This window comes from Microtus oregoni, unplaced genomic scaffold (assembly GCF_018167655.1).
Source record: "Microtus oregoni isolate MIOR12 unplaced genomic scaffold, Mior012 000037F_ref0000500, whole genome shotgun sequence".
NCBI classification, from domain to species: domain Eukaryota; kingdom Metazoa; phylum Chordata; class Mammalia; order Rodentia; family Cricetidae; genus Microtus; species Microtus oregoni.
Window position 1 is genome coordinate 24,016,354 of NW_024543096.1, and position 18,095 is coordinate 24,034,448.

An 18,095-nucleotide genomic window follows, 5' to 3' on the forward strand; every position below is an offset into this window, starting at 1 on the left:
TAGAGAATGGAGGAGCGAATAGGCCAGTCAGCACGGTCAACAGATGGGAATGTAAAAATAGGTCTACTTATGCCAAAAGGAAACCGCCATGTTTTTGGTTGAGGATAACGGACACCTTACACACAAGAAGAAACGCACCTTCATGCTCGGGCCTCCTGCACGCTGCTCTGTGCCCTGGGGAGCTGACCTGTAGGAACTGCCTCATATCTTCTGATATCTGGTTAGGCTCTGCTTAGCCACTGGAGGACCACTCTGGAGAAGACGGGCAGGGAGGGTAAAGGTGGAATAGTTACCTCTCGTCCGGTCTTTTCCTTTGAGGGCCCCCTGCAAGCTGGCTGCTCCTCTCATACAAGGCTGCCCTCCCAGCTTTCTCTCTGGACTCCGGTAGCCCTCTCTGCTGCAGGCGTGGGGCAGTGTGGTAGCTTCCCATGTCCTGCTCACAAGTGTCAGTCGTCCTGTTCATTGTCAAATTACTCCATTTGAATATGCTGCCCGGTCTCTGTCAAGACCCTGATAGACACTGCATCACCTAACACACATTTACTGAATAACTCTTACGTGCCAAAGAAGACAAAAGGGCAGTCTGGAGAGCAGAGACTGCTGTGGGGGAATTATGTCACATCTTTGTAAGGGGTGTAGAGGCATTGAATGGGGTGTGGCTGGGAGGAGCACAGTCTGGGGCCTGGAAGGACCGGAGGGTTTGTTGGAAGAGGCAGAGATCAGGGAAATGTAGAGGAAGAGAGATGGATAGGGAGTTCTCAGGCAGATCCGAGAGAGAGATTTACAGCCAACAACATCCAGGGTCCATCAGACTGTGGCCACTGATAATGTAGGGTTAGGCTGAGCTAGACCATAGATAGGAAGCCATGAACTGAAGATATAGCTCCTGTCCTTCCATTTGCTTAATCTCCTTTTACCAAAGGAAAAATAACCACACGGCTATAAGCCACAGTCTCAAACTCGTACCCATTAATTCAGCCCTATTACTGGGTTTTGGGTATTGACACTACACTTTCTTGATTTAAAAACCTTTATTTAAAACTCATACAATATTTTAGGAGCTGGAGAGTTGGCTCAGCTGTTAAACACAGTGACTGCTTTTCCAGAGGACCAGGGTTCGGTTCCCAGCACCCACATGGAGATTTACAGCCATTTGTAACTACAGTCCAAGGGAATCCAATGCCCTCTTCTGGCCCCTGTGGGTATTGCATACATGTAGAACCCATATCTACGCAGGCAAAATTCTCATAATATAAAAATAATATATCCAAATAAGATTTTTTTTTTTTGGTTTTGCGAGACAGGGTTTCTCTGTGGCTTTGGAGCCTGTCCTGGAACTAGCTCTGTAGACCAGGCTGGTCTCGAACTCACAGAGATCTGCCTGCTTCTGCCTCCCAAGTGCAATAAGAAAAAATTTTAAATAATTTTTATATTTTCTTATTATTTTAAATTTTAAACATCTAGTGTGTGTGTGTTTTCTGTGAGCATCACAGTCAGAGAACAATTTTCAGAAGTCAGTTTTCTCTTTTTTCTGGGGATCACACTCGGGTTATCAAACTTGGTGACAAGTGCCTTTATCCATTGAGCCCATCTCACCAGCCCTTAAAACCTGGCTTTGAAAAATCATTCCTTGATATGCACACACACACACACTGCAGCTTTTTTTTTTTAAAGGTCTTCAGAGTGAGCATCCCAACTGCATTTCACACCATCTGCATTTTACAACAACTGCATTTTTACATCTTTAGCATCCAGAACCCTTTTCCTCTGATAGAAATGCATAATGCTGACACTGCTCTGTTCCTGCCTGGAAGGGCAGGTCTCTTCATTAAGGTATGTCACAAGCCGAGGTGTGAGGTTTGGGTTCACGTTAGTTTGGGCAGGCGGACATCTTTAAATCCATCTTACCACACTCTACTCCAGGTCAGTCTCTCTCTCTCTCTCTCTCTCTCTCTCTCTCTCTCTCTCTCTCTCTCATTTTTCTTACTATTGAGATCCGGTAGCATGTATTTCAGACTGGCTTTGAACTCTCTTTGTAACTGGGGATGTTATTAAACTTCTGATCCTCCTGCCTCTACTTTCCCAGTGGTAAGATTGCAGGTGTGCACCGCGCACCCCGTTTATTCGGTTCTTAAGAACTGCCCCCAGGTCTTCGTGTATGCTAAGGCAAACTTTCTGCCAACTCGGCTGCGCTTTCAGCCTTCTCTTTTCTCTCTTCTCTCTTGATTTTGAGGCAAGGTTTCTGTAGCCAGGCTGGTCTGGAACTCACTGTGTAGCCTAGATTGGTTTTACATTTGCTGCTAGCCTCCTGCCTCAGCCTTCAGAGTGTTGGGATCACAGGCGAACTCCACTATCAATCTTGGCTCTAAAGATGCTTCTTTACTCGGTAAGGCCAAGTCCACTGCTACCCATACCAGCTACCCAAGTTCTTTCTCTCCATCCTCTGGGGGTCAGGAATCTTCATTAACTAAACGGCCTTAACCGCATCCAAAGGATTGCTCCCTCTCTAGTAACAAAGAGAGTGTGCCGCTGCCGCCCACACAAATAAGGAATCGAGGCGGGAAGAATTCAAGGGAAGTGTTAGACTTGAGCTCCAAGCAGCTCTCCCTGTTAGGAACTGACCGAGGCCTGACTCACCCCGGGGGGTCCGATGCTTAGCCAGGTAGCGGTCAGAGCTCTCAGCGGCCGCGTGACTAGGGTGTGTGTGTGTGTGTGTGTGTGTGTGTGTGTGTGTGTGTGTGTGTGTGTGTGTGTGTGTGTGTGTGTGTGTGTGTATGGGAGGGGGGTGTGCCGCCTCGGAGCTCGCTGCACCCCCGGGAGGCCCCACAGCCTGTTACCCCGAGAAAGCTCCTCCCCCTCGGGCGGAGACGGCGCCGACAAGTCGCCGCCCCGGCCCCGCTGCCCGGCCAGTACCCTGAGTCCGCGGCCGCAGCGCCGAGTTCTTCCGCAGTCTGTAGCGGAGCATGGGGTGCTGACGGCCATGGAGGGCTACCGGGGCTTCCTGGGGCTGCTAGTGTCCGCGCTGCTCGTGGGCTTCCTGTCCGTGCTCTTCGTGCTCGTCTGGGTCCTGCACTACCGAGAGGGGCTTGGCTGGGACGGCGGAGCGCTCGAGTTTAACTGGCACCCGGTGCTCGCAGTGACTGGCTTCGTCTTCATCCAGGGCATCGGTACTGGGGCCCTCGAGGGGGAGTGGCGGGGTCACAGCGCGATGGGGACAGGGACGCCGTCGGGGATTCCGATGAATCCATGAACCTAGAGAAAGTTACTTCTGTGGGCGGGGAGGGCCTGCGCAGTCAGGGGCTCGGAACCGCAGCTTTGTCGAGGCCTGTCCTTGAACTTCAGGTCCCAGAGGCAGAGAGGTAGGCGGGGAGCTCGGATGTCCGCACAACATCTCAGCTGCAGCCAGAGGAGTCCTCTCCTCCACCCTCTCTCCTAGTCCATTCCTCCCTAGCACCGGGCGCCTCAAGCACTCACGGCTGCTGCCTGGCTTCGCTCCACTTGTTGATGTGGCTAAAGTTCCGTGGCGGAGTTTCTTTTGGGCCCGCGGCCCCAAATCTGGGTAGGAGATGCGAGCAGGGCGTGGCCCCGGAGGGATGTCTGGCCGCCCCTGATCCGGTTTGCAGGCTGCAGTAGGGCAGCATGGACCCGCCGGTTTTCGTGTGTGTGTGTGTGTGTGTGTGTGTGTGTGTGTGTGTTGCTGTGCAAATGCCACTTAACTGTCACCTTCAGCCAATGTGGTGCTGCACAATTGCACTTTTCCAAAAGGTGGTGACTGCGAATGTACTCAGAAAAGCAAAGCAGTTATGCTGGGGTTAGTTCGCAGAAACTAGTGGAGAGGCTCAGAACAGGTTCCAACGGACTGGAACTTCCAGCCTGGGCTTTGAACAAGTCACCTCGTCACTAATATTGGAAGTCCCACAAACAAGCAAACACAGAGAAGCGCTGGTTTCGCTCCTAAAAAAAAAAAAATGTTTCTGTCTGTGTCGTTGCACTACCCGCTCCCACCCCCTACCCCCCATCCCTTACGCTTTAAAGCGAAGCCTCCAGCAAGTGTGGCCAGCCTTCTTCCACGGAAATACTAACGCTCAGCCTACCGAGGCTTCTCTAGTGTGAGGTCAGCATCCCAACCATTTCCGTGCACAGTTCCCAGCTGTTTGGCCACCACCCTAAATTGAGAAAAACATATCCAAGTTCCAAGGTTCCAGCCACCAGAAACACTCTTCCCTTCCTGGTGGAGCCCTTTGGTTTGGCCAAGCTGTTAATACCTTCTGTTTAATCAAGTAGTCCCAAACATCTCTTCACGGCTTCCATCCACCCAACAGTCCTGGATAACAGGAAACCCTTCAGTGACTTGGACTGTATTCTGTAGTTGCCGGTGAGGAAAAGGCAGCGCTTGTTGCCTGACAAACCCAAGAGAAGACCGTCGCAGAGGTACTAGCATTATCGAGCCTTTTCTCTGTCTGCACTAGATGCATCATTTAAGAATAAACAGACGCGGAGGCGTTAAAAGTCCCTGAGGAAATGGGAGCTCTTCCAACACCTTATTTTCCACGGTTGCCCCCGAACGCTTTTCACTTATTCTGCTTGTATGGCAATATGCCCAGTTTCTGAAAAGTGGTCTTTTTAAGAAATCAAAACTTCATCTAAAATACACTTTGAGACACTCCATTCACGTTGGAATCCATTTTACTCTTTCCCTAAAAGGATTTCTATTTTCTGGAAACTTCGGACTATAAAGTACCTACTTTGGGGTAAAAACATGTATGTGGTGATCGTGGAAATTTTCATCTGCCGTTCTTAGTCAAGGCTCTTCTAAGCTTGGTCAGTTTATTTGTGCTGATGGTCCACGGTCTGTCAAGGTTACCAATCCTGTTTACAAGGATCCTGGGTTCGCTACCGGCATTAACCACACGGTGCAGCCGGCAAACGTAAACTAGTCTTTTTCATCCATGCAGATCCATGCAGTGTTCTTACTAGTTCTTCCACACCGTGGCCCACAGTACTCCCTAGCCCAGCAGTAGGGAGACTGCACTGCAAAGAACAAACACAGATGCTCTTCTGTTTAGAATGGTCTTGGATCCCCAGGAAATCCACTGGGAGTTGCAAGTTGAGGGTGCATTTACTACACCTAACTCATGGCTTAGCAACTGTACCCTGCAGAGTGTTGCTGGTCATGTCCTTGTGGTTGAGTGGCTGGCTCTTTGCCACTGCCCAGATCAAAATCAGAGTAGATAGATCAAACAAAGCACAGTACAAAAAGCCAGGGGGCTTTCATGCCACTGTGAAGTCAGAAACTATTGACCATCCTAAATCCTCTAGGGACATCTGAAGTTGACTTTAGAGGCAGTGAGAGAAACATAGGTCAAAGACTAGTCATGTTGTCACAGGGCATTTTACTGCCTCGTGGGCAGGCATTCTATGCTATAAGGTGTTTTATTTCTAATAGAAAATGTGATGTGAGTTATTCTGTAACGTGGATATTTGGAAACGATGTGGGGATGTCACTACTTTAAGTTTAAAATATTTTACATATGCACCTAGCAAACAGTAAATAGTATTTGAAACTGTTAAGAATAAGGACAGGTCCTTTGGAACCTTTATGCGTGGAATAAGCTGAAGGAAGGAGCTACAAAGAGGGGGCTGGAGAGATGGCCCAGCTGCTAGAGCACTGGCTGCTCTTCCAAAGGACCTGGGCTCAACTCCCAACACCCACTGGTGACTTCTAATCATCTGGGACTCCAGTTACAGGAGATCCTAACCCTCTTCTGACCTCCGTGGGCTGCAGGCATGCATGTGGTACACGTACACACATCAGATATACTTTGGGAAATGTATCTATCCCTAAAGTACAACAGATTATGGAACAAACAAACAAACAACACTTGCTATGGTATTCAGCTGGCCTGAGTTTCAGTGCTCAAGGGATCTTTCTGTTAGAGCGCTGCAAGTCCTGGGACTACAGGTGCGTGCCACCAACTGCCAGAACATGCCACCGACTACAGGTGTGTGCCACTGGCTACAGGTGTGTGCCACTGACTGCAAGTGCATGCCACCGACTACAGGTGTGTGCCACTGGCTACAGGTGTGTGCCACTGACTGCAAGTGCATGCCACTGACTACAGGTGTGTGCCACCGACTACAAGAGCATGCCACCAACTGCAGGTGCGTGCCACCGACTACAGGTGCGTGCCACCGACTGCAGGTGCGTGCCACCGACTGCAGGTGCGTGCCACCGACTGCAGGTGTGTGCCACCGACTGCGGGTGTGTGCCACTGACTGCAGGTGTGTGCCACCAACTACAGGTGTGTGCCACTGACTGCAAGCACATGCCACCAACTACAGGTGCGTGCCACCGACTACAGGTGTGTGCCACCGACTGCAGGTGTGTGCCACCGACTACAGGTGCGTGCCACCGACTACAGGTGTGTGCCACCGACTGCAGGTGTGTGCCATGACTACATGTGCTTGCCACCAACTACAGGAGTGTGCCACCAACTACAGGAGTGTGCCACCAACTACAGGAGTGTACCACCACTCTATGCTAAATAAAAACTCCAACTAACGGGAAATCCAGCCATACTCTGACCAGAATGAGGAAGACTTGAGAAGAGGCTTTGTGTGTCTCTAAAAACAAATGCTTCCTATGAAATAAATACACTGCGGGGAACTCGGAGAAATGGCCATTGTGAAGAAGGGCGCAGAGTAAACAATCGAAAGCACTCCAAGTGGCAGCTGACCTTTGTAATGGTTCATCATGCTGGAATGGATTCTTTAGTGAAAAGTGGAAAGTTCAGGCATCTCCGCTAATGAAAAGAAGCCTTGACAACTCTACACTCCTTCCTTTCTGTGTGTGCAGCTCCTTCTGTGACAGAAGCTGAAGGGAAGAGAAATTAAATAGCACGGCGATCTCAGGTTGGTTTCTGTGGGAGAATTTAACTACATTCAAGAGCATTTAAAAGACTAACGGAAAGAGAGAGCGGTTATTAGAAGCTGTTGGAATATCCCTCCTCATGCAGCTGTAAGTGACCAAATTCCGAGATCACTTAAATATATTTGAAAAGGCTCATGGACTAAACCTTGGCAAAGAAGATAATGGTGAAAGTCCCCGAATGACTTCCCCAAGAGTCCTGGGGGAGAAGCCTTGATAACAAAGTCTCCTAGCTTCTGGGAACTGGGGGTTTTACAGAGCGTGAAGGGACAGCCCACAGTACCTCAAAACATGTTTTTGTTTCAAAAACCGCATGTGAATCACTTAATAATGGAACCAATAGAGTACTTTAAATACAATTATTTTTCTCCTGCTGGATCTTTGGTGCCTAGAAGTGAGTGATAAATCAGTCATTTTTTTTCCGGATTTTTCCCCCTGTGGCATTAGTGAACCCAGGGTCTTGTTCTTGCTGGGCAAATGCTCTACTACTGAGCTGCATTCCAAGCCTCTGCTTGGAATATTTATTAGAAATATCTTTTTCTCTGGGCTGGGAAGAAATCCAGGCTTTTATACCTGCCACTCGAGTGCTTTGTCGCCGAGCTATCCTCCTGGCAATAAATAACGGCTGAGTGAGTTACTCCTGTCTCATCATCAAATTGATAGTAACAAAATGCAATTTTATAGCCTCCCATTTGTAATGATAGTAATAATGACAACAGCATCTAAAGTAAAAACTCCATCCCTGTCACCTAGTCATTGTTCAGTGGTTTAGCAACACCACTTAGCCAAAGCCCGGGAAGGAAGGAGTCCCGTCAGAATGGAAAAGCCTCTTTCTTCCCAGGCTCCTTGGCTAAGAGCCTCTGACTACCTGAGTGCTGTCTGTCCTCCTCTCCCCTTGCCTGCACAACTACCCAGCACTTCCCATCAACCCACCCACTTCAACACTGCTCATTTCTTCCCCCATTGGCTTAGCTCCAATCTTTTATATCTGGCATCTTTTAAAAACCCCTACCCTGAGTTACAGACCTAAACTGAGAACTCTCAGCAGAGAAATCGAAAACGGCCGAAAGACACTTAAGGAAATACTCAATGTCCTTAGTCATCAGAGAAATGCAAATCAAAACAACTCTGAGATTCCATCTTACACCTGTAAGAATGGCCAAGTTCAAAAACACTGATGACAACTTATGCTGGAGAGGTTGTGGGGTAAAGGGATCACTCCTGCATTGCTGGTGGGAGGGCAAACTGGTATAGCTCCTTTGGATGTCAGTGTGGCGATTTCTCAGAAAATTAGGAAAAGACCCAGCAATACCACTTTTGGGTATATACCCAAAGGATGCTCAATTTTACCACAAGGACATATGCTCAACTATGTTCATAGCGGCATTGTTTGTCATAGCCAGAGCCTGGAAACAACCTAAATGGCCCTCAACCGAAGAATGGATAAGGAAAATGTGGTACATTTACACAGTGGAGTACTACACAGCAGAAAAAAATAACGACAGCTTGAATTTTGCAGGCAAATGGATGGAGCTAGAAAACATCATTTTGAGTGAGGTAACCAGACCCAGAAAGACAATTATCATGTGTACTCACCCATAAGTGGTTTTTAGACACAAAGCAAAGAAAACCAGCCTACAGTTCACAATCCTAGAGAACCTAGACAACAATGAGGACCCTAAGAGAGACATACATGGATCTAATCTACATAGGAAGTAGAAAAAGACAAAATCACCTGAGTAAATTGGGAGCACGGGAACCATGGGAGAGAGTAGAAGGGGAAGGGAGAGGAAGGTAGGGGAGCAGAGAAAAATGTGTAGCTCAATAAAATCAGTAAAAAAACAAAACAAAACCCTACCCTTGGGGGCTGGCTGAATGGCTCAGTGGTTAGGAGCATCTATTGCTCCTATAGAGGACCTGGGCTCATATCCCAGCACCCACATGGTGATTCACAACCATCTGTAACTCCAGTTTCACAAGCTCCAATACCCTGTTCTGGCCTCTGAGGGGACCAGGCCCATATGTAGTACACATACATACATGCAGGTAAAACACTCCCCCACATAAAGTAACTAAGGAGCTAAGTAAATAAACCCTAAACATAAAACCCCAGCACCGTGGACTCTCCCTTCTCTCCTGGCCACTGCCTCACTTTCCCGGGTATCCGTCCATAGAACTGAAATGTGTGTCATTACGGCAGTCTATGATTCCTTTCCCCTCCCCTTCTAAACCTTCTCCAGTCAATCATTTCAGAGACCTCTGGAGCCACCTCTGTGGGAGACAGGCTCACTCTGTAGGGTAGGAACTGGAGATTACAGCTCTTCTCAACAGGCACCCCGGAAGCAACAGTCCCTGGAAGCTAGCAACAGCTGTCATTAGTCAGCCACATGCTCCTTTTCCGGGGGGGGGGGGGGTACAGCTCAGATGCTAGCGGAACATCCCTGTGCTGGAGGGATCAGGATCCCCTCACACCCCACAGGAACCAGCATCTTCATGATCCCCGCAAGGGTCTTATGGTGGTTGAAAAATGGCTTCCAAAATATAAATCCGAATCCTAATCCCAGGTACTGAGAATATGCCTCCTTTGAAAATTGGATGTTTGCAGATGTAATTAAGACAAGCTGCTACAAGAAAATGCTGCAATGCACTCTCTCCCTGATCCTCCAGAGGAACCAACCTGGGCAACACCTTGATCATGAATTCCTGCCCTTCAGATCTGAGGGGGAAAAAATGTTGTAAATTACACCTATTATTTGTGTGTGTGTGTGTGCGCGCGCGCGTGCGCAACGGAGAGGTCAGAAAACATCTCATGGGAGTTAGCTCAGGAATTGAACTCGGGAGATCAGTCTTGGCTGCAGGCTCCTTTAGCCACTGGTCCACGTTGCTGGTCCAGATTTTGGTTCTTCTTTTGTAATTATTTATTTTATGTATGTGAGAGTTTTGCATGCCTACCTATATGCATTCCATGTGCATGCCTGGTGCCTCAGGAGGTCAGAAGAGGTCTCACATCCCCTGGAACTGGAATTACAGACTCTGTGAGCTGTCCTGTGGGTTCCAGGAACTGAACCCAGATCCTTTGTGAGGGCAGCAAGTGCCCTTAACCACTGAGCCATTTCTGAAGACTCCAAGTTTTGGTTCTTTCAAACTGCTAAGTTTGTGGTAATTCGCCTCGGGAAACAAAGGCAAGATAAAACCATGACCGCTGCTCTCTGGGAAACCCAAAGTATTGCCATTCTCATCAAGCATTTATGGGGTTTTCATTGTCCCTCAAAGTATAGACATTGATCACCAGCCGGGGGTTTTTATTATAAGTGGCATTACCTGATACCACTGGTAGCAAGCGACTCTTTTATGAGGACCGGTAACACCGGGTTGCATCCTCCTGCAGCTGAATGGAGAGCTGAGGACCGGCATGCAGAAGCCTGGCATGCAGAAGCTTCCACTTAGCAGCAGCAGAGTGTGGGATGCCAGCCTGTAGCTGCCAGAGGCACCCATTTCCCCAAGAGAGTGCAGATACTTAAAACCTGGTTGAAGGAGCCTGGAAAGAGACGGCTCGGCTCAGCGGTTAAGAGCTCTTCTAGATGACCTGAGTTTGGGTCCCAGCAATCTCTCTCATCAGGTGGCCTATACCCACAGCTCCTGAGGGATCCAACTCGTCTGGCCTCTGTGGGCTTCCACATTCACGTGCACATGCCCACACATAATTAAAAATAATAGAGAATAGAGAGGTGGCTCCAAGACCCCTGGATGCTCTTCAAGAGTTCAGTTCCCATCCCAGTACCCACATGGCCACTCCCAGTTGTCTGTAATTCCAGTTCTGGGGCATCCAACACCCTTACATAGACATATGAGCACGTGAAATAAAAAAAAATAAATAAAATAATAAAAAAGTAAAAATGTCTTAAAAGAAAAAAAACCTAGTTCAACCTAAAATTAAACAAGTCCATGAAACAACCCCCAACAGTGTGGTGACAAACAAAATTCCCAAGTTCTAATCTGTATCCTCCAGATGCCTTCGAGGGTTTCTCTCTGAACTGCCATATTCTGTCTGAATAGCCCAGCTTCAGCAATTTCCCTTTAACCATGACAAACTAGAAATCTTTCTCCTGGTATTTTTCTTTCCCAAGGAACCTCCTTGAGGGATGAGAAGCTAGCGATGACAGTCTTTGCGCTTTTCACGGTTTCCTCTCTTCGTTCCGTTTCTTCACGCACTATCCCGTCCAGTTGACTGGCATTTCTTTGTTTTTGAGACAGGGTTTCACTTTGTAGCCCTGGTTTCCTGGAACTCACTACATAGACCAAGCTGGCCTCAAACTTGCAGTGATCCTCCTGCCTCTGTGTCCTGTGTGCTGGGACGACTGGTGTGTGCCACCATGCCCTGAATTGCATGTGCGTGTGTGTGTGTGTGTGTGTGTGTGTATTTTAAGCAGCTGCTGTATGCCAAATACTGTATAAAACATTAAAATATGAGCAGTGGGCTGGCGATGTAGATCATTGGTAGAGTCCATGCTTAGCATGTCTTGGGTTCTATCCTTAGAATAGAAAGGAAGGAAGAAGGAAGGAAGGTAGTTGTGTCTTTTCTATAAGTTGTTTCCATTTGATTTAGTTAGAGATGAGTAACATTTTTTTTTAAAGAATGTATTTTATAACTGTGTGTGGTGGTACATACCTTTTTCATCCCAGCACTCAAAGGGCAGAGGCAGGAGGATCTCTGTGAGTTCAAGACCAGCCTGGTCTACAAACCAAGTTCCAGGCCAGTTGAGTGTTGGTTTGCACTGATCCTTTAATGTTTAGAACTGTCTGGGATAATCCATTCAACTCCTCATTTGAACAGTCATAAGCTTGGCCATGGTTAATCAACCAGGTTTAATCAGGTCCGGTACTTTATTTAATACAGCCAATTTTCTAACACCATATAATACTGATGGACAGGGCTGAAGAGATGGCGCAGTGGTTAAGAGTACAGTCTGCTCTTCCAGAGGACTGGGGTTCAATTACCAGCACCCATGCAGTGGGGTAACAGCTGCCTGTAACTCCAGTTCCAGAGGATCTAACACCCTCTTCTGGTCTCCTCAGGCACTTCCTGCATGTGGTGCACAGATAATCATACAGGCAAACTCTTAATACACATAAAATAAAGGTAAGTAAAATATAAAAAGAAAAAAACCACTCCTCAATATTAAAAATATCTAGCCAGTGCACGAATTCTTCCTGCCCTGATACTTTTCGCACAGTTATTTGCTAGGAAGCATTTGCCTTTGTGATGATTTCAGACGTCTCACAGCCAGGATGCTGAGCCAAATCCCAGTCATCCACATCACTCTCTGCACTTCAGTTTCTTGGTATTTGGCATGTTGCAAACTTTTGGTTTGTAGGCACTGCAGGATTTTAAAGAGGGCTCTTTGCTTTTCCGTTTAAAGCTGAGGCCCTCTGTATAGGACCTGGTAAATTGGGTACACAGAGGAATGAGTTCTAGGGATGGGTGATGCTGTTCTGAAGATGTCAGAGGGAAAATAATACTTTATTCTAGTGGGAAGGAACGCGTAAAGGCCCACCGTGTTTAAGGAGACTTCATAAGTGATTTCAAATCCCCATGCACTTCAGACTCAATGGCTTACTCTTTAACTTACTGTTAAGTGGGCCCAAGAGTAAAAATGCCTTTTTACTTATTTGAAAGCCACATTTGATCTTATATGAACTAGCATTTGTGTCTGCAGTGTGGTTTGCTTTGAGATTTTGATCTGCGCATTTTATCAATGTGTGTGTGGTATCTATGTGCACACGTATGTGTTGGGGCACTTCTGTGTGTACGTGCACATGTATGTGTTGCAGCACTTCCGTGTGTACGTGCCTGTGTGGCTGGAGGTCAACTTCACGTGTCTTTCTCTGTCATCCCCACCTTATTTTGTGAGAGAAGGTCTCTCACTGAACCAGGAGATCACCGATTAGTGTGGACTGGCTGGATAGCAAGCCCCTGGGACTGCCCTCAACCCCAGTGCCCAGAATGAAGTCCTTACGATTGTACACGAAGCACGTTATCCTGATCCACTCCTCCAGCTCCCAATTTATACTTTTAAAAGAGGATTTGGGCTGGTGATATGGTGCAGCGTGTAGAGGTGATTGCAGCCAAGCTTATGAGCAGATCCCCAAATTCCATATGGTGGCAGAACTGACTTCTGAGAGTTGTCCTCCAGCTTATATACATACGCGCACGCACGCGCGCACACGCACACACACACACACACACACACACACACATAGATAAATATTAGAAGAGGACCTGTTGCAACAAAAACTGGTATGTTAGGTACTTTAACTTAACCATTTCATAATATATAACGAAAGATATTGTTGTATGACCTAAATATATTCAAATGTTCAAATATATCCTACTTTTTTTTTTGAGATAGGATCTCATTGTAGCTCAGTTTGGCCTGGAACTCTCTCTGTAGCCCAGCTTAGCCTAGAACTAACAGTAATCCTCCTGCCTCAACCTCTTAGTTCTGGGAATGCAGGTGGGAGTCATCCTATCCAGCTGTATCTTACTTTTTAAAAATAAAATTGAAAGAGGCAGGCAGGGGTAGCACATGCCTTTAATCCCAGCACTTGGGAGGCAGAGGCAGGGTTTCTCGGTGAGTTCAAGGCCAGCCTGGTCTACAAAGTAAGTATCAGGAGAGTCAGGGCTACACAAAGAAACCCTGTCTCAAAAACTCCAAATAAACAAATAAATAAATAAACAAAATTGAAAAAAACAAAACAAACATGAGACTCTATTATGTTTTGAGAATGCAGAATTAATTGCTTTTTTGTTAATTTTTTTTCACTGATACTTTGTGACTTCCCAATATGTGACAGGCACATGACATGTTTGTTTGTAGACATGTTTTGTAAGACTTTAAGACAATCCTGTGTGTGTGTGTGTGTGTGTGTGTGTGTGTGTGTGTATGTGTTAAATGACATTAAACCAGGGAATTGCCCCATCTCTGCTCCCCCTGCCAGGGCTGGGAACCAAACCCAGGACCTTGTACATGCTAGACAAGTGCTCCATATATATCACTGAGTTTTATCTCCAATGATTTTATGTCTTTCTACAGTATACATTTCCACTTAACTAATTTTACTATTCTCGGACCACACAGATTGTAAAAGACCTCATGCTGTAGACTAATGGCCACGGAGTCATGGGGTAGGGGTGTCTACTCCCCATGATTATACGAGGTGTGCCCCTAAATCCGTAAAGGAGAAAAGGCAGGAGGAGAGTAAACTGGTGTTTGAGCTGATGCTAATTTGGTTTCTAGATTTTGGTCAGTTTGCTGGAAGAAGAGCTTTGTGTTTGTTTACTTTCAAAAATGTTGTGGGTCTCTCTCAGAAGTAAGTCGAGCTGGAGAAACCTGGATCAGGGCAGTTAGTCACATTGATGCCAGTGTCCTGTTTGTGATGTCCCGGGGTAAGCAAGATGTCCGGAGGACCTGGAGGGAAAGGGTTGAGAGCTTTCTGTATGTGTTCTCACAGTTACGTGCGAATCTACAGTTAGCCCAAAGTGAGACTTTGGAAGACATTCACGGACCTTCATACTGTGAGGCTGTGTTAGGGTCTAGGACACAGGAGAGAAACAGCAAGACATGGACATGCTGAGATGAAATGAAATACCTTGAGCAAGCTCCAGAAGTCTAAGGTTCTGTGATAACTGGCCTGAGAAGAGTCACTGAGTCTAGACAGAATTAGCCAATGGTTCTCCATGTCCTCATATGATCCTCGTATGATTTTATTATATTTGTTTAGCCTCTGTGTGTGTATGTATGGAGGTGTGTGTGCCAGGACACAGAGGTCCAGATTAGGGGACAATTTGTGGGCTGTGGGGATCAAACGCAGGTCATCAGACTTGGTGGCGAGTGCTTTGCCCTTCTGAGCCACCTGACCGGCCCTCAATCAAGATTTTTATAAAGTATCTCCATAAGCATTGACCAGTAAGCAACAATCCCTTGGAATTTGGGTCAAGAAAAAGAAATGCTGTTCTCTTGTGGGGATCTGTCAGGTGTTGGGACGGGACCGCAGGATGGGACTCGCGGTACCCTACGATGAAACCTTTAGCGAGGCTGCATTCTCCTCTTTGTGGTTTCAGGTGTGTCTCTCCTCTCAGAAGTTTGCATGATCTTAGGGCATTTAAATTTTTTCTTTTAGATTCATTTGTGTGTATGAATGTCTGTTGTATGTATGTATTTATGTATCTATGTATGTATGTATATGTGTGTATGTGTATATATGTATGTGTACCATATACATAGCTGTTATGCAAGGAGGTCAGAAGAGGGTGTGAGATCCACTAAAACGAGCATTACAGACGGTTGTGAGCCACCATGTGGGTGCTGGGAACTGAAGCTAAGCCCTCTGCAAGAGCGGTAAATACTCTTAACCATGAGCCATCTCCCCAACCTAAGACATTTTAATATATCCAAATCATACTGTCTTTTGATGGTGTCAGGTTCCTTTTCCTTACTTCCTGGAATGAAGAAAGTACGTAGCCCACGACTGATGGAGTGGGGCTCATCTTCCACTGAAGTGGTCTTCAGAATTTTCAATCTGTCGCACGTTTCCAAATAGAATTTTCCTGACATGGATCAGGCGGAGAGGGGCACTCTGTCGTCTTCGTGACGAATTAACAAAAGGTTAATTGTGTGCTGGTTAATGTGGACACTTAAAATATTTTAAGGCTTTTTACTGGATTTTAGTATATATTCTGAGAAGTATACATAAAGCAATTCACTGTCTTCAGTGTGTATTATTCCGTAGTGCTGATCTGTAAATGGAGATTGCACTTTCTGTTCCCAGCCGCCCAGACCTGAATAACCACACAGAAACTATATTAATTACAACTCTGTTTGGGCAATGACTTATGTGTATTCCTAGCTAGCTCTTACGTCTTAAACTGACCCATTTCTATTAATCTATGTATCACCATGAGGCCTGGTAATGTTCTGGTATCTTTCTTCTTTGACAGCTATATGGTGTCTCCTTGACTCTGCCTACTCTTTCTGTCTCTGTTCGGATTTCTCACCTGGCTAAGCCATTGGCCTAAACAACTTTATTCATCAACCAATAGAAGCAACACACATACAGAAGGACTTCCTGCATTATGGATCTCTTACTATCCCATGTATTGGTGATAGTCATTTGGGCTACTATAAATGATGGGCTAACAGTGGTGTGTGTTGGGGAATGGATGCATCTGTTTCTTTGGGGCATACACTCAGGAGTGACATGGCATGGGAGACTGAGAAGGGGTGCAGAGAGAAGGGGAGGCTGGGAGAAGCAGAAACCAAGGGAAAAGTCCCTGAAGAGAAGCTGTCCGGCGGGTCAAATGGTTTGCTTTATGCTGATTCCTAAAACACTTTGCTTCCTTAGCCATCATCGCGTACAGATTGCCATGGACCTGGAAGTGTAGCAAGTTCCTGATGAAATCCATCCACGCGGGGTTAAATGCCGTGGCCGCCATCCTCATCATCATCTCTGTCGTGGCCGTATTTGATTACCACAATGTCCGAAGCATCCCCCATATGTACAGTCTGCACAGCTGGGTTGGGCTGACCGCCGTCATACTCTACGTCCTGCAGGTCAGTGTCTTGCTATTTATATAAACAAAGAGAAAAACAGCCCGGAGACTGTTGATGTTTTCTAAACTTACTCTTTCATCTATGTCCAGAATAACTCTTACCCCGAGGGGGCAATGAACCTCAGAATTCACAGCCTAGGAATGCAGATGTATGATTTATCTTTTTGACACCCGTAGGTAGGGAAGTCAGTGGCTCAGCAGTTAAGAGCAATGCCTGCTCTTCCCAAGGTCTTGAGTTCAATTCCCCACAACCACATAGTGACTCACAACCATCTGTAATGAGAGAATGAGAGATGGGGGCGTCGCCATCTCCTGACATCTAGACTAGCATCACCCAGACTTCACTTCCATGTCTGAATCAGCTAGCCTAGGTGGAGTTATGTGTTTCTTTACCACATTCTCTGCTGCATTTTGGGCTGACCTTTTCTAAGTGATAACACTGATATTTTTTTAACCGTTCGTAAGATTTCATTTTTTTATTTACTCTTTTCATGTATTGTTAAACGTATGTTTTCTGAAAACATTGTACTGAAATGAAATTTAATGGCATGTGATACTCAGCAGTTTTATGTCAGAGGGTCTTTTGGGTCTTCCCCACTTTGTTGAAAAATCTTGGCAAGTGGTATTGATTTATTGTCCTTCCTTGTTAGCTAGCAGGATGCATATTCAACTTCCTGGTTGGGATATCATTGTGAACTTCATTTTTCTATGACTACAGAGTGAGATACTAGAATGGGCACATACCACCCTAAAGCTTATCCTAAAATAAATGGCCCCTTTAAAAAGCTGGGCCACTTAACAGATATTGGCCATTTTTCTTCTAAATGGATATATGTGTTTTCAAAACCTTGAATCATGATGTGTTGTCATTAAATAATGGTTAATCTCTTGAGACACTCTTGGTTCTTTAGATCTGTTAGCCATCCTGGAGTTATGGGATGGAAATGGAAAGGAGCCAGGCTTTCTGCACCCACTGTAATCTTATCAATCAATAAGGAAAATAGCTCTAGTTGGATAACAGAACCTCCCTCAGAGCACTGGGTCTGGCTTAAGCTTTTGAAACTCAAAGCCCACCTACAGTGACTTGCTGCCTCCAGCAAGGCCACACCCACTCCAACATAGGTCACAACTCCCAACAGTGCCTTTCCCTATGAGCCCTGGGGCCACTTTCATTCAAACGACCACAAATATATCAGAGAGATACCATGTTACTCAAAGAAAAAAATTAATATAGAAGTCTTTCCTCCTTCAATAATATCTATGTTTAACATAATTTTCAATGTAAACATGTGAGAATCGTAGAAATTGTTATGTAGAAGAATACATATCAAAAATAACCAAGAAACTTTTAAGGAAGAGATGAAGGGACACCTTCCTTGTTTCAAGTGAGTTATCTGCAAACAAAACAAACACAGAAGGACCAGAGAGGCTAGGAAAGACCAAGTATGCAGAAGAACTTTTTCATGTTATAATAACACTTATTTAACAGATTCTATGCATTTAAGAAATCCAAACATACCATATCACACAATAGGAAAAAAACCTAGATTAAGGATC

The 18,095-nt window shown here is 46.0% G+C and overlaps 1 protein-coding gene across 1 annotated transcript in view; it reads left to right on the forward strand.

Moving 5' to 3' along the window:
• Positions 1-2,928: 2,928 nt before the first annotated feature.
• LOC121433286 (plasma membrane ascorbate-dependent reductase CYBRD1) overlaps positions 2,929-18,095 on the forward strand; it is a 28,687-nt gene continuing 13,520 nt past the window's right edge. The window contains exons 1-2 of the mRNA XM_041631662.1: positions 2,929-3,167; positions 16,331-16,539. Coding sequence (XP_041487596.1) covers positions 2,981-3,167; positions 16,331-16,539 — 396 coding nt within the window. The 5' untranslated portion in view covers positions 2,929-2,980. The remainder of the gene's footprint in view (positions 3,168-16,330; positions 16,540-18,095) is intronic.